At 37.5% G+C, this 24,866-nt stretch overlaps 1 protein-coding gene across 2 annotated transcripts in view; it reads left to right on the top strand.

Moving 5' to 3' along the window:
• Positions 1-24,866, top strand: part of fcho1 (FCH and mu domain containing endocytic adaptor 1) — a 46,327-nt gene that overhangs the window by 14,352 nt on the left and 7,109 nt on the right. For both annotated transcript variants that reach the window (XM_055168805.2, XM_055168806.2), the window contains exons 3-21: positions 3,201-3,292; positions 4,969-5,043; positions 5,712-5,853; positions 7,973-8,125; positions 9,285-9,389; positions 11,683-11,781; positions 11,964-12,060; positions 12,424-12,541; positions 13,852-13,876; positions 14,706-14,766; positions 16,898-17,082; positions 17,166-17,190; positions 17,574-17,630; positions 18,547-18,598; positions 20,071-20,189; positions 20,495-21,430; positions 21,584-21,690; positions 24,308-24,422; positions 24,533-24,644. In XM_055168805.2, the coding sequence (XP_055024780.2) occupies positions 3,201-3,292; positions 4,969-5,043; positions 5,712-5,853; positions 7,973-8,125; positions 9,285-9,389; positions 11,683-11,781; positions 11,964-12,060; positions 12,424-12,541; positions 13,852-13,876; positions 14,706-14,766; positions 16,898-17,082; positions 17,166-17,190; positions 17,574-17,630; positions 18,547-18,598; positions 20,071-20,189; positions 20,495-21,430; positions 21,584-21,690; positions 24,308-24,422; positions 24,533-24,644 (2,675 nt within the window). The remainder of the gene's footprint in view (positions 1-3,200; positions 3,293-4,968; positions 5,044-5,711; positions 5,854-7,972; positions 8,126-9,284; positions 9,390-11,682; positions 11,782-11,963; positions 12,061-12,423; positions 12,542-13,851; positions 13,877-14,705; positions 14,767-16,897; positions 17,083-17,165; positions 17,191-17,573; positions 17,631-18,546; positions 18,599-20,070; positions 20,190-20,494; positions 21,431-21,583; positions 21,691-24,307; positions 24,423-24,532; positions 24,645-24,866) is intronic.

Genomic DNA, 24,866 nt, shown 5'->3' with positions numbered 1-24,866 from the left:
TAATACTTAAGCCATTCTTTATCCCACTTCAGCACATTACATGCCTACGTATATAGATGTCACCTTCCGAAAAAAGCTGTCAGGTGTCTCCCACTCTCCCCCAGTTACCACGGAAACCCTGTCTCTTTAGCAACCACTATCTTGGTAGAGACACGTTAATACCGAGTGTAATCAGATGGGCTCCGATGGAGTTCCTCTTTCAACACCTGCTTAATGTCACCTCTCAATCCCACCCCAGTCTTTCTTCTTCTCCAGCTCTCTCTCTTGTCTATCAGGTTCTCTTTGAACGCTAAGCATCCTCTGTGCTTGCATTGCATTAGATAAGGTGAATATATAGGCTATGTACTTTGCAAATTAACATTAGGGAGCAAAGCTAAGGCTTTGGATATCGGCAGGTGGGCTATCATTTCAAGTGTCAGGGGAATATGCTGGTGGTTGCCTGCCAAATACTTGTTAACTAACACTGGCACACAAAACTGAGGATAGAGAAGACCGACAGAAAAGAGTGAGAGAAGAGGTGGTGTGCTGTCGTACCTGTGTGGGCAGAGCACGGAGAATCATGGGAGATCAGCTTTCCAAAAAGGTCATGTTTCAACAAGCATACTGGCAAAACAACACCGAAATTACATGTTGGTTGCTGAAATTGCACAACTGTTGAGGTCTACTTTGTTTTAATGCAAACTCTTTAAACCTTACTCTGTTTATGAGCTGCATAAATGACTAAGTGAAACCTCAGAATAGATAGCCTGTAACTTTTATGCATTTGGCAGATGCTTTATCCAAATCGAATTTATACTGTAGTGCCTTTTTTATCTCGGGAATCAAACCCACAAACTTTTGTACTGCTAATGCAATACGTTACCAATTGAGCTACAGGAACTTTACAGCACAACAATGACTGCCCACTTTTTGGCCTGAGTTAAAGGACTATTTATCCTATTTTTTCTTCATAAGCATTTTAAAGCTTTCTTTGAAAATGAAAGGGACTTTGAGAAAACAACTGTTATTTAAAATCTCAATAGTATGTCCATAGCAATAGCCAGAGCTGGGTAGATTACTTATGAATTGTAATCAGTTACTGATTACGAATTACATGACAAAATTTGCAGTCAGTAATACAATCTCTCAGATTACACATCGTTGGTAACGTAATCTGACTACTTTTGGATTACATTTAGATTACTTTTGACAAATCTTTTTTGATTTCAATTATTTAAAGAGGAAAAATATAGATTCAATTCTTTTTCACTAAAAAGAGCCTTAAAAACTCATTTTAAAGTGCAATGTACGGTCAGTTAATACTTCAGAATACTAACACTGATTTACTTTGCTATTAGTGTCAATTGATAGTAACACATTGCATAAAACAAAAGCAAACTTAATAAATTTAAAACATAATTACTTTATTTTAAGTAAATAAAAACAAAAACAGCAACATTGAAAAAAACATATTGAATTTCATGAAATTCACTGCAACAACCCTGCTAGGTCTAAAATTTCACCTCACAAATAAATCTGAAGTGTTTCTTTAAACTGCAAGTTTCTTTAAAAATTAAGTGGCGTCTATACATCCATACAGTGATCAAACACTGAGTGCTGCTCCGTTTTGCATTTTGTCTCGTCGTGCTTCTCTCCTGTATGATTCCACACCTATCTCCCACAGAAGAAAAACTCAAACAATCACGAACGTATATAAGCGGTAGGTAAATTTATTATGAAAAATTTAAAAAAAGGAGATTTACTTAATACAAGGTATGCACATGACATCACCTTCAGCGAAAATGACTGCTGTTACGTCCACTGAGTGGCAAAAGACAGAGTGGCAGAATTTGAGTACAGTGTGAAATCATCAAAAACACGGGAAATTGTGTCTAAATGCAAAAAAGCTGTTGTGCGATAGACTGTACTAACAGATTAAAAAGAATTCGGAGCTATCATTTTACAGACTGCCAAAAACACAGAAAGGAGAAGAAAATAGATAGTTCATGCCAACGTCCACAGACCACAGGTGGGTTGACAAGTTGCTAGGGTCACTATCAAGTCCAACTCCGGCGTGGTCATGTGGAAAAGTGACGTCAATGCCAACCCTCTATTGTGAACATTGTTGCCATAGTGTGAATAATATGTAATCATGTAATCCATGAAAAAGTAACGGTAGTCTGATTACGAGTATTTTAAAATGTAGTTTAATCTAATTACAAGTTCTTGATTTTTCTTTTCTTGAGTGTCACATTTCCGGCTGACGTCAGAGGGATTCAGGCCAATCACAACGTACAGATTAGCTGGCCAATCAGGGACACAGAGCTTTTCAAATCAATGAGTTTTGTACAAAATCAGTGCATTTGAGGCAGAGAGTGAAATCTGGAGCTACAAAAATATATGGTTTGTGGAAAATAATGTGTTTTAACCATAAACCATGGAAACGCATTGTGTTATGTGCACTTTAAAGTTTGATTGATTTTCTATCTTTGACACGGCCTTACTAAGTCAGTATTAATGATTTCAAGGTTATACTTTCACAGAATGATCTCTACATTTTGTTTTAAGTGGAAAAGAGTAAATCACAAAAAAAAAAGAATTTATCTGGGTTTTCACAGGCAGGCTCACATATTATTAATTCCTCTTCTACCTGGGAAGTTTTTTCTGTGGTATGGAGGTATTTATGGCCGCTGCCCTGGTTCTGTCATCTCTCTCATTTGTTGACATTTTTCTGTTTGCTGAAAAGAAAGGGTGCTATTTTTATACTTGCTAACTTTGACTGCAGGATGTTCAGATACTTTGTTCCAAAGGTTATCAGCTATGAATCTCCAGGCTAAGTCTTGGCCTTAAAGGGACGTCTGGGAGCAAGTGCTCCTTGCTCACGTAGCATTTCAGCACACGCTATTCTTTTATTTGTGCGTTTTAGTTTACCAGAGCATTTCTCCATGGTAAATGTCAAGACATTTTAAGGGTGAAGTATACAAAGAGGTGTTACAAGCAGGGCAAAAGGTCTTTGAGAACATTGTTTGTCTGTCATTGTTCGTTTGAAATGCCAACGTTATGCATATACATTTATTTTGTGTTTGTTATTGCACGTATGCCCAAGTTTTTCCCCTTACTGTTTAAATTTTAACACTTTTGATTTGTTTTTAGTCTATGAATCATTTTAACACTCACAGGGAATGGATCTCATGCTGGTGCTTTTGTTTGTTTGTTCACAGGGAGAGAAAAATGCAGGTTTTGACGTTCTCTACCACAACATGAAGCATGGACAGATCGCCACCAAAGAGCTGGCAGAGTTTGTGCGTGAGAGGTAAGGTGTTGTTTTGGCAGAAGTCATCATGGTGGTGGCAAGGAGGGGTGATATGGTGTGACAGGAGTGTACAATAGTATTTTGTTTCTTTCGGTCTTGGAGGCAACAGATGTATTTTATTAACCTATATAAGCAGTGGGATCTTTTGATAAGGTTGTTTTTTTTAACATTAGTTAGTTAAACTGGTCTCCGTCCACAGCACTGTGATGTCTGCACAACACTAGAGTGTTAAAACACACTAACCTGAGAGAAATACTGTAGTACAGGCAACAAAGTGCTCACTGTCCACCTACACACATTCACATATGCAAGATTGCTCAGCAGACTCCCAAACTGACACTTTCATGCAGTAGTTCAATAAATGATGATAAATTAGTTTTACCCTTCCACTGACAGTGTATGTGGGTAGTGTAACTTTGTTGGAGGTCTATAAACGACACTGGATTCAAGGCTGAGTTTTGATTAGAATAATTAAAATGAAACCTTATAAAGACTCCTGCAGAGAGACTTGAGACTATTTACAACTCCTACAAGCCTATTGCCAACATTCATCGTTTCTCCTATCCATTTTAATGCATCTGAACCCAGGGAACATTCATCATGGGCTGGAGAATGAAATTGTATTTTGTTTGTTAGAAATCTGTCCTGGAAAGTACCGAAGGGGAGTGCAGAGAAAATTGAGAGAGACAAATACGTCCCTGATAAAAGCATAGCGTGTGCAATAAATTACATAAATCAATTTTGTATCCACTTAGGATATTGTGTCTGTTCTTTGAAGACATGATGTAAATTATGCTTTTACTTTCCATTGCTATAGAAAACAAAATTTTACTTATAAGTTGTATATAAGATGTATTTTTAAAGTTAAAGTCACTTATACAAACAGAGCCACTACACTAAATAAAACCTTGTTGCACTTAAATGTCTTTGTTAAATCAACTTGAATTTACATTTAATTTCAACTTCTTGACTTTAGTGAGGATTTGCTATAAATTATAAAAATAAAGTTGAAATTTAAGTGCAACAAGGAATTTTGTACAGTGTAGGATAATCAAAGGTACATTATTTTCCTATAAGCAGACCAGTCCTTCCAGAAAAACGCAGAGTTTTTTTATGATTGTTGCGGGCAAAAATCTTTGATCTTGCGGCACGTTTTCTCAAAAATGCGATGGAATATGCGGGATATTTATGCAATGAAATTGCGGGAACTTGCAAAAACTGCCGGAACCTGTTTGCAGCTTTTCAGTGATGTTTACGTCACATAATCATTTTAATCAATTACGTCACTTCATAACATTCCCATGGCAACAGGGAACATGGCTGCATGTGAATGCACTTGTGTGAATGCAATTTTCAACTTTCTGCTAAGATATATGTGCAAGCCCGCATATTTTGGGCATGGAAATCTGCAATTTATGCTGCGAAAGTACGGCATATTTGAAAAAATGCGGGCAGCGCATAAATATACGGACTTTGGCTGATTATGCGTTAAATCATGCGATCGCATAATCGCGTTTTTCTGGAGGGACTGAAACTACCATATGATCCACTTTTTTGTTACGATTTTCTAGTTAAAATCTTCCAACATAATGAATGAAATCAATATGTGAAATCAATTTTGATGGTCTCATATTTATAAGCTAACTTTACACCTGCTGTGTGTGTTTGCATTCAAGGGCGTCCATTGAGGAGACTTACTCGAAATCAATGAGTAAACTGGCCAAGATGGCTAGCAATGGAAGCCCTCTCGGGTAAGTGATGTCATTGCTGTTATCATGATGTCATATTTTACAGCTGCAGTTTAGCAAATTAGACCTTATAGAAATGGCATAAACGTTTGATTTGATGTCATCTGGAGAACAAAGCTTCTCTTAAAGTTTTGAAGAGAGATATCAATAGGATGAGTCAAAAGGATTGTGCTATCAAAGACTCTCAGCATGCATGCTTGTGTATTTGTGTTTAACTCTGTGCAGTTGGCCTGAACAAATCTTTGCTATGGTTAGCTTTTCCTCTGCGCTTTTCACATCACTTCCTGTCTGCACAAGCATGTGTTAACAATCACGCAGTGTTTATAACACTGTTAAAAAAGCATTTGCCACATGCAAAAGAGCCAAATTTGCAGGTTTACGAATACAAATACACATCTAAGAGAATTTCTATGTAACGCCCAACTTTATACTTTTTATTCCCTCTTACAGTGTTTAACAGCAACTTACCAAGACATATTTTTCCTACAGATGTTATTTTTGGATGTTTTTATAAAGACATATTGGCCTTGTGATGTAGGGGAAGTGTGGAGATCTTGCTGTACAAAGACGAGGAAGCTTGCTGTTTTTCTAATACTGCTGTGCTGTTACAAAATCCGAAAGGCTTACGCACTTCCACACTTCAGCATCTAACCACCTGCTCTTCTCCTCAGCACATTCGCCCCCATGTGGGACGTGTTTCGTGTGTCTTCCGACAAACTGGCCCTTTGCCACCTGGAGCTCATGAGGAAGATGAACGACCTCATCCGTGACATCAACAAGTACAACGAGGAGCAGGTCAAAATTCACCGCAAGGTAATTTAAGTGCTTGCGGTTGGATCTGTCATCGGTTTGTTGTAGTGCCTGTGAACACAATCTCTTTGTTTGTCTTTGATTGCCTGGAGTCAAACTGTATTTGTACCACAATGCATTTTTGTTTAGTTTTTCATAATTCCTCTGCCACACTCAAATCTCCTCACTCTGTTGTAACAAGCATCAGATACTTTTTATTTATTTTTACATGAAAAGTTGACATAAGGGCTGCACAAATAATTGCATGCAATTGTCACGCGCATCTTGTCAGTAAAGCCGGTTCGTTGATTAGTAATAAATCGCCATCACCTGCTTTCAGATGGAGCGGCATTTACTACACAGAGCTATAGTTCACTTACGAGGGGAAATATCGCATTCATATGCCGCATTCCAGGCAACCTGTAACCTGTGTTTTTCCACCCTTCTACCCTTGAAAGTGCACTGGAACGGCAGTCAAACCCGTGACTTCCCACGAGTGAACTCGTACTGGATCGGTGTACTCCCAGTTCCGAGCTCTGACGTTACGTAGCCCGCGAAACAACAATGGCGGCCCCCACGCATTTAGTGTTTCTGCAAGTGGTACATGGTGGGAATACACTTTAGGACAATATAACATTGCAGTCAAAGTAATAATAATAGTTAATAATACACACGATTATGTATTACAATGTTATGTGTCTAAAACAAAAAGTGTGTCATGAAAGTATATTGCCGCATAGACATGTTAAGGTGATGTAAATTCCTTGCGCTCAGGTAGTTTGGCGTGACTTGCCTGGAACGCTACAAAGCCGTGAGTCGTGGTTTGAAGTCGTCATTTACGGGCGCAAAAACCTGCCTGGAACGCAGCAATAATCACAGGCGATTCATCCCCTCCCCGTTGACATAAAATACTTTTTTAAAGTTGGTGGTCCTGTGGATTGACATGATATACCCCAAAACTGAAGTATCTAAATGGCAGCTAAAAACCCAAAAGGGAAGTAAAAAAGGGAATACTCTTGAAAAAAATGGTGACACGTACCTTAATTATATGCCATCTACTATACATTAAAATAAATTATACATTGAAGTCCCCCTTTCGTTATACTCAAGTTTTTAAGGTTGATTATATGTCTGTGTGGTGTTGTAATATGCTTTAAAACAAACCATGCGCAACAGTCCTTAAAACCCCAGTTTACCAAAGACAGTCTCAGAAACGTGTTTTGAAACGGCCCTTGTTTCCACATCACAATCATGTTATAACCAATTACGTTAATGACGAGGCAGTGACTACTTTGCATGTCCATAGGTACACATTTACTAAATAAAGCAATGGTGTAGAGTTGCATTCAAGCTATTTTAAAGCATCCATAACACGCTATTTATGCGTATCTGATGTTAATCTGGAGTAGTATTACATCCTTCGTATCTTCAAAGAGTCTGTAGTTTTATCAGATTTATAAACGGCAGATTAGCTTTACCGATGCTTTCTGATAACATACAAAAAAATTCGTAAGGAGGAGTTACGAACTGCTGGAGGAGTGAGTCACGTGTCATGCAACACACTGGATAACTTATGATTAACAACATGTTCGTGTCATTTCAATTATATGCAATTACACGCCTATTTCCAACATAACACAGAAGTCCCGGTTGGGACTTTTTAATGAAATCCAGGGTTAAACAACACAAACGCGAAACCCCGCTGCGTGAAGTGGTGCCTGAAACTTAACATCCTTGGTTCTCACTCTCCCGCTGATTGACGTGTGGCAAATAAAAAGAAGTGATACGTATAGCTTACCTCTGAAATGTCAGTTGGAGTCATATTTGAAAAAAACTTTCTGAAACTTGTATGAACCCTGGCGAAGTGGATTCGGCACAGAAATACTCTAACACGTCCAACTGCTTTTTTTGACACTTTGCATTTGTTTAGTATGAGGAAACAACTCTTAAACTGTGTTAATAAGTCAGAATGCATGAAGTACCGTTTACCCCCCCCCCCCCCTTATTTTCACAAGAAATACATTTAATATGTCATGATTTTGATGAACAATGTTGTGTTCTAGGGTATAAAGTTTTTGAATGGAGGGGGTATGTTATTGCCCACATGTACATATGACTCTGTATTATTTTCTGTCTTATGAAGACTAAGGAGGAGGTGATTGGTACTCTTGAGGCTGTGCAGTCGCTTCAGGTGCAGAATGCCCAGCTGCAGAAGGCCAGAGAGGGCTACCATAGCAAGTGTATGGAGCTGGAGAGACTACGCAAAGAAGGAGCTCCTCAGAAAGAGCTGGAAAAGGTGTGTGTGTGTGTGTGTGTGTGTGTGTGTGTGTGTGTGTGTGTGTGTGTGTGTGTGTTTTATTTCAAATCTAATGTGTAAAATGCATAAATGTAAATGTAAAGGAGAAAGAGAGGAGAACATTTAAGGAATATTTGACTCCAAAAAAACATTATTTGCCACCATTTTATTATTTTGATTGAATAACAACTTGCATTTCCATCTGTTTTTGGGTCAGTGACAAAAACGGTTTAGTAAGATGAGAAATTCAAAAATCTTTAAAAAAAAAACTTCTTTTAAAAGCATGCATCAGGTATATTTCAATGCACATTGTGTATTTATGTTGATTTTATGCAATAAAAAATTACATTTGGACAATTTTTTATGAAAGTTAGACTGAATGGACATGAAAATGTCAAATGGTGTAACCACCAATTGCGCCAAAAAAGGAGAAATATTATATTAGAAATATTTTATCCACCTAGATGGCATGTACGCATAATCATCAAAAAAAAGTTTTCATATCATTTTATTAGTTATTTCTAAATGTAAATTTTAATGCGTTTTTGTAATTTGTCCAGACATATGCTGAAAACAGCCTTGTTTTCTAAATAAGCTTTGACAAATGATGTAAAAATGTATGTAAAAAAACATATTACACTAAGTTAGATGATTATATTTTATTCCACATTTTTTATGAATATATTTCTATTTTTATTAAAAAAAATACTAGTAACACCAATTGACAAAGACCGGTTACACCACATTGACATTGTGGCAATTATTCCCCAAATCTTCTTTTAAAAATGAAATAAAACCAGAAATTTTAGTCTTGGTCCTCAAAAAAGAGAATGTATGCAAGTAATCTGCAAGTTTATTTTGAAATTTTAACCCTTTTACATTTAATTACATAATTACATTGAACCATACGACACAAAATAATTAACGTCACAAAATTGACCCTCTTAAGACAAAGCTATTATATGAGATTATCTATGGCCATATGCTTATGGACTACATTAATTTCGTGTTTTCCAGATGAAAATTGGTTTGAAATGAGGATGAGTAACTTGAAGATGAGTTTATTTCACTTTGAGTGAACTAAGTTGAAGCTGTAGCTTTCTTGTATCATGTTGATATCTTCATATTTATCTTTTTTTCTCTTGTGCTTATTTCTTAGGCTGAACTGAAGTCTAAGAAAGTGGCCGAATCTTTTGCAGGGTCTATTGAGAAGTTCAATCGTGTTAAAGGAGAGTTTGAACAGAAGATGTGTGAATCAGCACAGGTTAGTGATGTAAAAAATATCATGTAAGAGGTCACAGACATTTTGGGGTGATTGGTGCAGACCACAAACCGCATCTGAAACATCTTTTAAAAAGAAAATATGTTAGGTGAGCCAACACATTAATCAAATTTTACAGAATCGTTGCAGTGATAAAGTAACCATGGCTACAAGAACCCTTTGAGAGTCTCTCTGACAAAATAATTACATGCCTGCAGTCTATTTCTGCCGGGTGACGACCTGCAGGTATGAATAATTTGAGACTGAAGAAAGGATGGATCTGTAAAATGAGTTCTGACGTCACTCCAGGAGCAGATGGGTCATGGTATTCCACAATTATGGCATCAACATTAGTCTTTAAATTGAAGAGGCTGATCAATATTAAATTGTAATGACAGTTCTGTTTCAAAGTTGGCAGTGATCAATTAATATCCTAAATATAGAGGGTAATGTGGTGTTTGAGATGCACTTTGTGATTATATTAACTCTTTCCCCGCCAGCGTTTAAAAAAAAAAGTTGCCAGCCAGCGCCAGCATTTTTCATGATTTTCACAAAAGTTTAATGCCTTCCAGAAAATGTTCTTCTTTAAATATATAAACATACAATATATCAAATGAAAAAACAGACCCTCTGCTTTCAAACATAAAAAAACTTTCATCCTACCATTAGTTCTCTTGTAATCACCTCTCAAACATGGGTGGGTTTCTTCAAAAACACCCAATTTTGAGCAAAAAGCTGAGATAATTCAATTTTTGTGAAGGACTTTTGATAGAGATCAGATGCAGAGCGATCTTTAAAACATACACGGAGTTCTTTCTCTTTCACGTGAGGCGCTACTTCCGCGTTGTATAAGTTGTGGAAGTGCGCCACCTGGTGAATAATAGTGGTATTGTGGAAAGACAGAAAATCTTGTCATTGGCGGGGGAAGCGTTTTCTCTTAATTGACGAGACATCTTGTCAATGGCGGCGAAAGAGTTAAATTCTTGGTGATTGGTATTGCATTACATTACATTATAGTTCTTGGTATTACATTCACTTGTGTGATACTTGCTACACTGCAAAAAATGACTTACTTACTTAGTATTTTGTCTTGTTTTCAGAAAAAATATATAATTTAAGTAAAATTGTGCTTAAAACAAGCAAAAATATCTGCCAATAGGGTGACACATTTTTTTCTTGAATTAAGTGTTTAAGAAAAAGTAAACTTATTACAAGATTTGTTTTCTTACGCCATTGGCAGATTTTTTTTTGCTTGTTTTAAGCACAATTTCACTTAAATTGTATATTTTATTTGTCTGAAACTAGACTTTTTTTCTTAGGTCATTTTGCTTATCAAGAAAATACATCTTGATTTAAGAATTTTTAGATATTTGTACTGAAAACAAGACAAAAATACTAAGTAAGAACGTAATTTTTTGAAGTGTATTGGTATAAATTAGTATTAAAAAGGATGATTTTGTGGGATATTGTTTGGTTTGGTACTTTTTCAGTTCTGTTTGATGATGCTTTGATGGACTTTTTTAATTAATGCAGATTAATTAATGAAAATGTGTTTCATTATAAAAAAATTAAAATCTAGAATGGGTTGTATGGTATATCTTGCTAAATCATAAGGCATACACTGCAAAAAATGATTTTCAAGAAAAAAAAATCTTAGTATTTTTGTCTTGTTTTCAGTAAAAAAAATATCTAAAAATTCTTAAATATAATGCTTTTTCTTGATGAGCAAAACGACAAGAAAATAAGTCTAGTTTTTAGACCAAAAATATAAAATTTAAGTGATTTTGTGCATAAAACAAGCAAAAAATCTGGCAATGGGGTAAGCTAATTTTTCTTGAATTTTTCTTGAATTTAGTGTTTAAGAAAATAAATTTTTGCTTATCCCATGGCAGATTTTTTTTTGCTTGTTTTATGCACAAATAACAATTTGATATTCTTAATTCTTAGTATTTTTTTCTTGTTTTCAGTAGAAATATCAATATAAATATGGGGTAAGCAAAAAAATCTTGAACATTTTTGTTAAACACTAAATTCAAGAAATTTTTTTTTAAAAAATTGCTTACCCCATCGGCAGATTTTTTGCTTGTTTTATGCACAAAATCACTTAAATTTGATATTTTTGGTCTAAAAACTAGACTTATTGTCTTGGGTCGTTTTGCTCATGAAGAAAAAGCATCTTAATTTAAGAATTTTTAGATATTTTTACTGAAAACAAGACAAAAATACTAAGAAATGTTTGTCTTGAAAATATTTTTTGCAGTGTAACCTCTCTGTATTTTTTCTTGCACACCTGCAGAAATTTCAGGGCATTGAGGAGGCTCATCTACGACAGATGAAGTTTCTCATCAAAGCGTATTCCCATTCCATTGAAGATACACACGTACAGGTTGGCCAGGTAGAGCTCTGAAATCAAATCTACTTAAAGATTTTAATCATTTCAGCCAACTTCAGTTTTCTATTTTCGTCCTGTAATTGTTTTGAAAATTGTGTGTCCAGCTGAATTACCCCTGTGGTTTCTGGTTGACGTGGTCTTGATTAGCTGTGCACGATTAAATCTTGTTTCTGTTCCTGCTTCAGGTCCATGAGGAATTCAAGCAGAACGTGGAGAACATTGGCATTGAGAACCTCATCCAGAAGTTTACAGAGCAGAAGGGAACAGGGAAAGAAAGACCCGGTGAGACGCAAAAACTTCTATATTATCCTGTTTCCCAGATGTAAATATAAGTCAGTCAAGGACTAAAATTGTGGTATGCTGTCTGAAAAGTTGATGCAGAATGATTAAATGAATAAAAAATTAGCAATTGACTTTGTATTGTGTTTCTGGCATGTAAGATTAATGGGTAAATATAAATGGTTTATAAAGCAATCTATTGAAATCATTTTTTAGCATAATACAAGGTTTTATCATTTTCCATGTGTTAACAGGCAAATTTTCAACTTCAGAGCACGAAAACGATGAGTTTTTATACCTGTCTATGAGATATCAACACACCAATGTAGCTGAACAAACCTGTGTGTGTGTGTTTGGGTATGTAAGGTCCCGTAGGGTTCGATGAGTATCTGTCTTCACTGGTACCTGAGAACAATAAAAAGAGTCGCGCTAAAGCCTTTAGGATTCCTGGATTGGGAAAGAAAGACAAGGAGCCTGATTCTGCGTGAGTCATGCATATGAAACACAACACATGTAATGTTTTATGATGCTTTTCCATTGCATAGTACCCCATGGTTTGGTTTAGGTCGGGTCAGCTTACTTTTGGGTTTTTTTCACTGGGTGCATTACGTAGAACCCAATACATTTTTTAGTACCACCTCGGTCGCGGTTCCAAGCGACCCGAACTGATACCAAAACGTGATGCGAAAACACTGGAGATCACTGCTTGGTCTGAGAGAATCATCACTACCAGTGTCACCACTATAATGTTAAAGATTAGCTTTACCTTCATGCTAGCTTGCGCTGTCTCAAGTAAACCTGTTGTCATCTGTGCTTTACTTTAAGTTCCCAAACTCGTTTTTAGCAATGAAAAACATCCACAGGTTGTGAATCAGGAACACCATAACAGTTTTTAGGATGCATATACGCTTAAATGCAACTTAAAGGGATAGTTCACTTTAAAATGAAAATCCTGTCATCATTTACTCATTCTCGTGTGGTTCTAAACCTGTATTTTTTTTGATGAACACAAAACAAGACACTTTGGGAAATTACGGCAAACACACAGCAGACAGCGACCATTGACTTCCATAGTAGGAATAAAAAAATGATGAAATATAATGGGTACCGTCAACTGTGTGCTTACATCATTTATCAAAATAATTTCTTTATCATTTATCACAATACTTCCAAAATATTTTTTCCTACTATAGAAGTCAATGGTCACTATCCATGCTGTGTGTTTACCATCATTTTTTTCAAAATATCTTCTTTTGTGTTCATCAGAAAAAGAAATTCATACAGGTTTAGAACAACATGAGGATGAGTAAATGATGAAAGAATTTTCATTTTAAAGTGAACTATCCCTTTAAATAAGGCTCAGCCGAGTGTGTCGATTGACGCAACGGGTGTTTGTTCAAAAACTGTCATGTGAGACAGAGGTAGTTATTAACGCAATGTGCAAACATCTATTTGTGGTGGCCAATTTTAAATTTGTGGCAGACTGAGTAATAAATAAATGTATGGGAATGTACAACGACGCTCTCACTTGTATGATGTCACAGCAGTAGGCAGCGCAAATATAACACCTCTATAATCCCTCCCACTTCGAAGTGTCACTAAACTCGATGGAAAATCTAACCAAGCCAAAGTGAGGTGAGCTAACCCGACTTGACCCGGGCCAAACCGTGGGGTATTATGCAATGGAAAAGCACCATTAGAGAGCTGTAACTTCCATAGACATATAGTAGTGGTTGATCAGTATCTGGTTTTCCAGTTTGTATTTTTCATACCTGTTCTGTTTTTGTCCTCCAGGGATTCAGCTGTGGCAGATGCTCTTGTGAGTTATAACACACAAACATTCTCTGTTTACGCTCTAGTTATATTTTTGGGTTTTTAGATGACTGTACAGAAGCACAGGAAACAGTGGGGAGGAGAAATGGCAGAAGGATTGGGAAGGGACCATGAACTTAAACTCTGGTCTCCCGAATTGCTGTTGCAATATGTATCTGGAGTGCTGTTGTTTACACGCTACTTGGCTGTCTAAAAGAGAACACACCATGCCAAAAATAACTTCTGTTGTGTTTAAATAAAGATAATCGTCGTGACTAACTTATACAATGAAATACTAATAAAATATGAATATAAAATTAACTTTAGGGATGTCACCAAAGTTTTAACTATTTTCCCCTAAAGCCAAGCCACGCATTAAAACATAATCAGACCCCGATAAATAGTTTAAATGCAGGTTTGTGTATTTGTTTGGTAAACTGAAAGGTCTAATTTCTACACAGACGCGCGCGTGTGTGTGTGTGTAATGTGTTTGTTAAGAGTCTGGTTACTTCATTAGGCTATATTTAACCTTGTCGTCACTCCTAGTATTTAATAGAGCGTGTGATAGCCCACCGGCTGCCACAGATCCTTCATAAACACTGTTAAGAGCTTTTATGTGAGACTGTGTTGTTTTCTGTCAGACATCCACTGATGCTTTCTTCCAACATCAACACTGATCTCATGAGTCATGGCAACAGGATTATTGTGTTTATGAGATCAGATCCACATTACTGAACTGTACAGATTCACCGTAGTTGTAAAATTTCCTGTTTCTTTATGTGTTTTAAAAAAAATTCTTGTTGTGAGTTGTGGTGTCTGTTTGTGATTGTGTGCAGAATTCGCCCCTCGAAGTGGACGACGAAGGATTTGTCATACGTGCAGACATCAACCAAAATGATATCCTTCAGGAAATCCATTCATGAATGCATTAAGAGCATGTGTGTGTATTTTTGTGATTTGAAGTGGGCTCTGTGTGGACGGTTTCAGCAGTAACAACATAAACAAGCGGCTTTCGTGGAAAACACGTAACTTCCGGTAAACTCCGCTAAGAATAAATAACAACCAAGTAGTTTATTTATATAACAAGCAAAATAAACGACACATAGATTACCTAGGAAACCAAAACATGTTATTTTTGACGAGCTTTTTGTTCAAGAATTTAGTTTAGCAACTAGTCAGACTAGTAAACAAACAAAAACCGGAAGAAAAGTTCTGACCAGACGCGTAATAGCGTCACTGCATGTGAATCCGATGAAACTGTATATATGTTTTGTTGCATTTCCATTAAACAAGCCTATGCTGTAGGGATGTGAAATGAACAATTGTAGTACTGTCCAGTGCCAATTCAATTTCCCATAAACTATTTCTCCTAAACAACCTTCTGATAAAGATCTGGTCCCTTTTTTAAATTCCTATGAATTTAAAGTTCCCCATTAGTTGTGTTTCAGGATGTGAAACTTCTATACCTTTAAATAGGACAGATATTTTAGCACTTCTCCGTGGTTTGTAGACTGTCCGTAACAGCTGTGTCTGTATGAGAGAATGTGTTTGTATTTCATTTCATTTGTGTGTCTGTACTACCAGTGTTGGAATAAAGAATAACAAAAACATCAATGTCAGATGTAAATTGTGTACAGTATATGTACTATAAGTTTGTTTACTGCGATCAACTCAGTTAAAGTCTCTTGAAACACCTTCTATGACAGCACACAAATTTAAAACTTGTTGAAAAGCCATCGCCAACCATGAAATCGTGAATGATGACTGTAGCCCTAAAAACAACAATTTATTGTGCTTTCATGGATTCACAGACTGCAAACATTATATAATTACTAGGGCTGTCAAAAGATTAATCGCTATTAATTGCATACAAAATTACCGAGCCCCTAAGGTGACATTAGATTTTTTTTTAGTTTAGTTTCATGTGCTCACGCGAAACCTTTATGTGCAGAATTTTTTTGAAAAGTTTAGTTTTGCGTGCTCACGTGAAACTATCCTGTGCTCACGTGAAACTATCGCATGCGCACGTGAAACTACTGTGTTTAGTTTCGCGTGCGCACGTGAAAGCGAAAGTTTCAATGTGCGCACGCGATAGTTTTACGATAGTTTTACATGTCCCCTTAGGGGCTCCGTACAAAATAAAACTTTGTGTTTGCACAATATATTTTTGTGTATTGTGTGTAATTATTATGTGTATATAAATACACATATACATGTATAAATGTAAAAAATATATAATTTATGTATATTTAAATATTTTTTATTTATATAATATATTTTTTAAATGTATCAAAAACTAAATATATAATAAATTAATTAATTAATTAAGTAATTAGGCATACTGCGGCGCGGCTTGCGCAAATTGAGCGGTGCCGCGGGAAACGCGCGAGTTTAAAAATTTAACTTCGGCGGATTTCCGCTCCGCGTTAACCAATCAGTGATTACAGGAATCGAGTGGAGTCTCAGCAGAGTCGCAAAAGCCCTCCCATGACGCGAATTTGTGCGTGAATGTCTCGAATTACTAGATTTTCACGCGCCAATGATGCGAGTAAACTCAAATGGTCAAGTGTCCTACTACACCCGATTAGCTTAGCGCCTCTACCGCGGCTGGTGTCAATGCAACATAATAAGTATAGACGGTTTCAACAGTAACAACATAAACAAGGGACTTTCGTGGTCCACACATAACTTCCGGTAAACTCCGCTAAGAATAAATAGCAACAAAGTCCTTTAAACATAGTTTATTTATATAACAAGCAAAATAAGCAACATGTAGATTACCTAAACCAAAGCATTTGTTTTTTTCAACTAGGTATTTGTTCAAGATTTCAGTTTAGCCACTAGTCAGACCATTAAAAAAAACTGAAACCAGAAGTAAAGTTTGGACCAGACGTGTAATAGCGTCACCGCACGTGCGTCTGATAAAACCGTCTATATAATATATTTTTAAAGAAACTAGCCCAACACTGGTCTGTATACCTTGTATGTTTTGTGTCATAAATTCCTCCTTGACTTTATTGCTCTCTACGTTGTGCTGCTGAAAACAAGGATGGCAATTTTTACTCCAGTGACTCGGACTTTGATGATGAGGAACCCAAGAAATTTCACATTCAAATCCGACCAGTCGCCACCAGTAGCCGTAGCAACTCAGCAGCCAATGAACTGGAGCTTAAGGCCACGGTGGGAGCGTTGACCCTTCCTCCTAATAGAACAGCAAGGGCGATTTGTAATGGTTTTTTATTGGCTCATTCATGCTAGCTTGACTGAAATTGCATTTTATTCTCTCCATCAAACAGGCATCTGTTAAGAAACAGCTATCACGTAAGTCTAGTTTCTCTATACTGTGCCTCACAGATAGGTGCCCCATTTTGTGCCTATAAGGGAGAAATTTATATTACTTGATTGATGTATTTTGATTCAATTGTAGTCTATATGAATCTTTTATGTATTTGTAAGAAATTTGAATGCGAGATGTTGGTTAAAATACAGTATAGCTTTGTTAATTGTGACCCTGCATGTGAAAACCATTTTGGGAAAATCTAACTTTGATGAGACTTCAGCCTGGATTTTACAATTGTTTAGTAGGGTCACAATTGATCAATAATAAGGGCTGTTTGGCACTAAGCAGGGCATCCTTTTGCAATTCTAAACCATATTGTGTATGTAAGTGTGTGTTTTTTTCACGTGCTGTTACTTCGTCATAGGAAACTCCAGTTCAGCGGGTCGGTCTGAAGGTGAAGGAGAAAGTGTTTCTCATAGAGGTCGGTATCGCTCTGCTAAACGTCTGTATTCATACAGCTTCGGTTACCAAATAGATCATAAATTTTTCAGTTCATACATTGTTCATGTGATCATCTCAAATAGCCACATTCACACACACAGAATGTCCCATCTTCTCCACTGTCCACATTAATAGATGTTATTATCCCACAAACAAAGCTCCATCTGATGCCTTAATCACAGCAATCTGCCATCCGGCTGACCCATCAGCGTCATACGTCATAACTCCACTGTCATTATTGCCTTAGACTGGCATACTGATCTCAGGTCTGCTGAATGGCAGTTTGCTGTTATTAGAGCCAAAGCCTGGGCTCTATTTTTATATCACAGGCCTTACAATAATGGCAAAAGTGTAAACAGTTTGGCGAGTATGTGGGATTTGATGAAAATGGTTGTTCTGGTTTTGGGACACAATGCCTTATGGCATTTGTTAGATAAAGTGATTTAGTTTGATAGTATGTGCTTTCATTATATGTGACCTTGTCTGTGAAATCCAAGGTAAAATGTCTTTTATCTAATAATGTTGTAGAAAAGGAGCATAAAAGTTTGATTTAACTTACTGATTTCATTTTATTTAAAATCTGTGACATGGCCTCACTCAGCCAATATTAAAGATATCAAGGTTATAGTTTCACAAAGCGTTCTTTACATTATGTAAGATGATGATTCTATGTAGAAAGCAGTAAATTACTAAAAATGACTTTAGCTGGGTTTTCACAGACTGCATCACAATGTCTGATTTACATATCATATGTTTATTTAGCTATGGTAATGCTATGGTTTAATTGTTAAAAATCTATCCGTGTAACCAAAAGATGCAAAGGACAAGCATAAAATATCACCAATGATACCTGGATGTATAATTGTGTGGTATCGTAATGCTGTGTTGGTTTGCAGATGGAGAACAGGAAGGTCTGCGCAGGTCCACATCTAGTCCAGATCACAGCAGGTATAGAGGCAATTTCTCACACAGCATAATTACTTTCCTTAACATGCAAAAATGCACATTTGAAGGTGAAGAGTGTAATATCTATGCCACTATCAAAACCAAGCTAAATTGCAAATACAATTAAAGAGCCTCTATTATGTTGCTAGATAGATGTCTGTGTAGTTTATGGTTAAAAGCACATTATTTTTCACATTAACGTACATTATTGTCCTCTATGCCCCGCCTTTTTGAAACGCGTTCATTTCTACAAAGCTCCTCGTTCTAAAAAAGGTTGGTGTGTTCCGATTGGCCACCTATCCAGTGCGTTGTGATTGGCTGAATACTTCAAGGGTCTGGCAGAAATGTGACGATCCTTACCATATTTGAAAGATCAGCTCCCAACAGGAGATAATATTGTCGCTAATACCTTATCAATATGAGACCGAATCTGATCCAGATAATGCAGATGACCAAGCTGATCGCCCAACTTGCCAGCGTGGCTTAAAGGAACACTTTTTTTGAAAATATATTCATTTTCCAGCTCTCCTAGAGTTAAACATTTTGATTTTTACCGGTTTGGAATCCATTCAGCTGATGTCCGGGTCTGGCGGTAACATTTTTAGCATGGCTTAGCATAATCCATTGAATCTGATTAGACTATTAGCATCACGCTCAAAAATTACCAAAGTGTTTCAATATTTTTCCTATTTAAAACTTGTCTCTTCTGTAGTTACATCGTGTACTAAGACCGACAGAAAATTAAATTTGCGATTTTTTTTAGGCCGATATGGCTAAGAACTATACTCTCATTCTGGCTTAATAATCAAGGACTTTGCTGCTGCAACATGGCTGCAGCAGGCGTAGTGATATGACATATAGTCCCCATGGTTACTTTCAATAGCAGGGGACTATTTTCAGGTGCTGCGTAATATCATTGCGCCTGCTGCAGCCATGTTACAGCATCTAGGGGAGCTGAAAAATGAGCATATTTTGAAGTGTCCCTTTAAGGAAAATGTAACAGATTAGTAAAGTAAGGATACTAAAACCATGTTTGCATTTAGAACGACAAACGCTACTCAACACTGCTCAAAACTCGTGTTTGAATAGTCACTAGTAAATTCTTTAATTATGAAAACATAGGCTACTTACAGGCTGTGAGTCAGAAATGGGCGAAATTACAATAATGTGCATCGAGTCCAGATGAACTCGCTGCAGAAGTAAACAAACTGTTGCCTACAGTACAATCCTTGCATTCGTTGTAGTCCAAGAACAGAGATTTAAGTTGGAGACGATAACTCAGTCATTGTAGACATTAGAATTTCCAAATTTGCACATCATTAACATGTAATAACACACACTTACACACCAAAAGAAATCATGAAACCGAAAATAGGGGCTCTTTAAACATCAGGTATGCTCTGACTGCACAGCATTTTCACTTGTAGTGCCATGTTTTCCATTCACTGTATTGCTTTCCCACTCCATCTGTGCAGGTTGAGCTCGGCAGCATCCGGTTCTGATGCTCTGTTTGGACCTCCTCTGGAGTCCGCCTTTAAATCTCACAGTTTTGCTGGCAGAGAGCAACTCCAGAACGCCTTTGCAGCATCTGAATGTAAATCTCCTCTCCCCAAACCTCTCTCAGCCTTATTACCACGATAGATGAGAATCGACTAAACAAGCTATTCTCCTGTAGACAGATCATTAAAAGCTTCAAACCAGCCCCAGTGTTGCATTGCCATATTCTTAAAATGAATTGACTTGCTGGATCGGTTTGTGTGGGCACTACAGCATAAATTATTCAATGATGGATTAAAGGGCCGACTGAAAGATTAATTATGTTTTTGCCGTCTTTTATCCTCATCAGATATTTTCTTTTCTAAAAATGTATTTTTTGAGCACTTGTTTATTTTCTGCTAGATGCTGCATTCTCTTCTGATTCGTCGTCTCCTGATAATGTGGAGGATTCTGGATTGGATTCACCTTCCCATCAGCCCCTCGGTGTGTCCCCAGAGCCTGGTTGGGCAGCCTGGCCCCCAGCTCCATCTAAAGACTCTGCAAACTTTAGTCGAACTTCTGACCCCTTCTTAGCTGCCTTCCACGACCCCTCGCCCGGCCGTTCACCTCTACCGCAAGACGACCCGAACAACGCCTGGCCTTCCAACCTACGCTCTCCTCGTGCCCCACCCGACATCGAGGCCACCACCTTCAGCTTCCCGGCCTTCTCCCACAGCCTGGCATCTTCAGACCAAGAACCCTCAGTATGGAGTTGCAAACACATCCCCCCCGAAGACCCCTTTCTGGCTGCCTTCGAGCGTTCGGCCCCCAAGGACAGCACGCCTCCACCTGATGCCTGGGCTCTGCCTCCACCTCGGCCCGCCAGGGATGGCAGAGGCGTTGACCCCTTTTCCGTTTCTTTGAGTGACACTAAGACCCTTCCTCCACCGTCATCATCCTTCAGTCGCAAGGACAGAGACAGGAGAAAAGAACATAGTGTCCCGCCTCCAGAGTCCCCGGACGATCCGTTCGCTATTACTATGGTTGGCAGTCCGACGCACCAATCATCGTTGGCAGCGCAGGTCGCTGCACAAGGCAGGGTCAATGGAAATAGGCAGACGCCCAGTCCTAACCCCGTCCCAAAGAAGGAGCTGGTACATTGGAACTCTGTGCATAACCCCTTCAGTGAGGGAACTCCCAATAACAAAACTGTTACGCAAGTGTCCAGAAGACAGAGATCTTTTAACGATGAACCTCGAAGGAACGGACCGCCACTCACACGGCATTCTGGGCCACAGGAGGACCTCTGCTTCTCTACAGACAAGGACCAGAACTGCTTGGACATTAACGTACAACCAGGTACAGTATTAACTAGTGGTTGACTGATGTGGGTTTTGTAAGGGTCAATGGCAATGCAGATTAGCAACACGAAGGTTATAGGTTTATGGTTTTGATCTCTCTTTCTCTCTCTCTCCCTGTCTTTCTCTTTCTCTCTCTCACTTACTTTCTTAGTCTCCCAGCATGGTTTCAGGCAGGAAAGCACTGAGCATGTGGTCTTAGCTCCGCCCCGGTCGGTTCGGTCCAAGCGCTCCTCAGGCAGACTCAGTGGCTGTGAGCGGGTAAATGTTCCACAGACCTCAATACACCATCGGTCCCATAAGCAACACTCAAATGTCTTTAAAACCTCATAAACCAATCCCTCAGCCGACAGACTCTTTGTTTCACTCTTGTTTTATGAGATGTGGTTTTTGAAATTGCTCCCTTGACTATAGTTCTACATTAACAGCACTATTAAGATCTCACTTGATGCACTATAATTGCTTTACACTTGGAGGTTACAAATATTATTACAAGAGAGAGAAACAACCCTTTTTTTATTTCAGCCACAGAAGACGCATTTGTTTTAAGTGGGTAGTTGATTATCAACATGGGTCTGATTTTTGTTGTTCTACTTTAACCCTTGTGGGTTGTTCAAATTCACTACCCTTTCGGGTTGTTCATGGATGAAAACATCCACTAAATTAAACTTAAACGGTTGTAGAATGTATCAGATGAATATTTTTTTTCAAAACTACCAAATGTTTACAAAAATTCCATGATTTTAACTCTTTAATTGCCAAGTTCTTGAGTGATGTCACTGATTTGGGAGGATTCCCTACCCTTTTGCGTTGTTCGTAGATGAAAACCTCCACTAAATCAAACAGCTGTAAAATGTATCAGATTAATATTTTTTCTTAACTACCAAATGTTTACAAAAATTCCATGATTTTAACTGTTTAACTCTTTCCCCGCCAGCATTTTTCATGATTTTCACAAAAGTTTAATGCCTTCCAGAAAATGCTCTTTAAATATATAAACATACAATATATTAAATGAAAGAACAAACCCTCTGCTTTCGAACAAAAAAAACTTTTCATCCTACCTTCATTAGTTCTCTTTTTATCACCTCTCAAATATGGGTAGGTTTCTTCAAAAACATCAAATTTTGAGCAAAAAGCTGAGATAATTCCATTTTTGTAAAGAACTTTTGATAGAGATCAGATGGAGAGCGATCCTCAAAACTTATTGATGATTATATGATGTCATGGCTTTGCAATCAAAAAATGTCGTTATAATGGAAGTCAATGGGGCAAAAACAGCCACGTACAGCAAATGAGGGAGAAAAAATTTAATCTAATGCTGCGAAAAAAATACTAAAAATGCATTAAAGCCAATGTTTTGTAATTTTTGTAAACAATTGGTAGTTTTGATCAGTATTGAGGTTGATTAACAGATTTATGCAAAAAAAAGGGATTTTTCTTTTACAGTTTTAAAGTTTACAGCCGTTTAATTTAGTGGCTGTTTTTATCGACGGTCAACCCGAAAGGGTAGTAAATTTGCCCACAGTATATTGTTAAGTTCTTGAAAAATTTCAAAGCATTTTCCCAAAATATGAAAATTGTAAAATTTGTCACCCAAAAATCATTTTATTTGCTGAAACACAGAGAAAGTTGTGGCCAAATTAATACAAACAAAAAACCCCACAGTGGCTAAAAACGTCCCCAACAACCCATAAGGGTTAGCTTTAGATTTAGGTTCAAATTTATGTGTGTAAGGGGCAGTGTACTTTTTTTTAAGAATACATAATGTAATCAGTCACCTGTTCTTTCAAAAGCTTCCTGCAAACTAATTTTGCATCCATATAAAAATATTAATCGTAGTCTCTATTTAAAGTCTCAGTGTGGGGAATAATCTGTTTTTTATTGTTGTCTATGTGGTGTTTTAAGACAAGCCATGGGCAAATTCATCATTCAACTCCATTGCTGAGTTTTTACTCCATAAAATTAGAGACAGTTTCATTACTACGATTTAAATCGCCTTGGTTTTCATTGTCACAAACATGTAACCAATCATAGACTTCAGCATTGCTTCTGTGCTGCTCACACATGCAGGGTGAGTGCTGTAACCTGTTAACATCAGCGCTTAAAGATTAATGCTGCAAAAGCGCAGTTTACGTAAGCATTGTGTAAAACCAAACTTAGCAGTTATGTGTCTGAAACTGGTGAATGTAGCATCTATTTAGATATATATCTATGGTCCGAGGTGTTGTAAAAGAGAGGAGGCGAGGACTAATTTTCTATGGCCTGAGCTGTGAGATTGAGTAGAATTTGCAATCTAATATGCATATATTAATTGATTTGTGTATACTAAATGAGGCAAGGGTGTAGAGTAACATTCAAACTGTTATTGCAAAGCATGAAGAAATTATTGTTGACAGGTAAAACTTTTATATATGCTATTGTGATGCTTAAAGGACAAGTTCGGTATTTTACACTTAAAGTCCTGTTTTCTGATTGTTTATGATGAAATAGAACGGTTTTGACTGAAATGTGGACATATGATGCTGTCCCGAGAATTTTGGGGTATTTGTTGTTTCACCTCCCACCTCTACAATGGGTGTATAGGTGCACTGGAACAATCCTTCCTAAAATGCATTAAACTTTCGTTTACAAAGACGTGAAACTCACCGATTGGTCAGGGGTGTTCACTGATATGCTCACACAAAAATCGCTGCAAAAGATGCTTGTCCTTTAAATATAAAAACAGTACAATGCATGTATTATACACAGTAAATGAATGTAAAATAGTTTTAGACATAGAATAACATATCATATTGCATGTGAGTGGTGTCACTTTTTTGGTTTGCCATCTTTTTCCAAAGTACCACAAATGTGACCTCTGACCTGTGTGTTTTAGTCTAGATCACTGTGCTCATCTCCACTGCCAGCGCCCAGTCCTCCCCTCACCTCTTCATCATCTTCCAGCCCTAGCGAGTGGGGAGTGCAGAATCGTGTTCCCAGTCCAGCCCGAGGTGTCCCTGGCACCTCAAACACCCACATTATTACAACCTGCAAATACAGTACATGCCTCTAGAACGAATCGAATGTAAATGTGAATGATTTTGCTTGCATGACCCTGCAGGTTTGTCTCGAGGACCCAGTCCCATTTCTCTGAGCACTCAGGAGTCGTGGCCCGTAGCTGCAGCCATCACAGAGTACATCAATGCTTACTTCAAAGGAGGAGAACACAACCGGTCAGTCTTGGGTTGTTGTTTTTAAGTCCAGAAAATGCAAACTTTTAATGACAGGTCCACGTTTTTGAAAACATCACCTCTCTGTGTATAGTACGTAAACACGAATTTCTGATAAAGGTGAAGTCATGCACATATGTTAATTCAGTCTATAGTCATGTGCGAGTAAAACCACAACAACAATGGTGGCCTACAGGACTTTGTTTGTGCTGCTCAAGATATTGA

Source organism: Misgurnus anguillicaudatus, chromosome 5 (genome assembly GCF_027580225.2).
Source record: "Misgurnus anguillicaudatus chromosome 5, ASM2758022v2, whole genome shotgun sequence".
NCBI lineage: Eukaryota > Metazoa > Chordata > Actinopteri > Cypriniformes > Cobitidae > Misgurnus > Misgurnus anguillicaudatus.
This window is presented reverse-complemented; position numbering and strand designations above follow the sequence as displayed.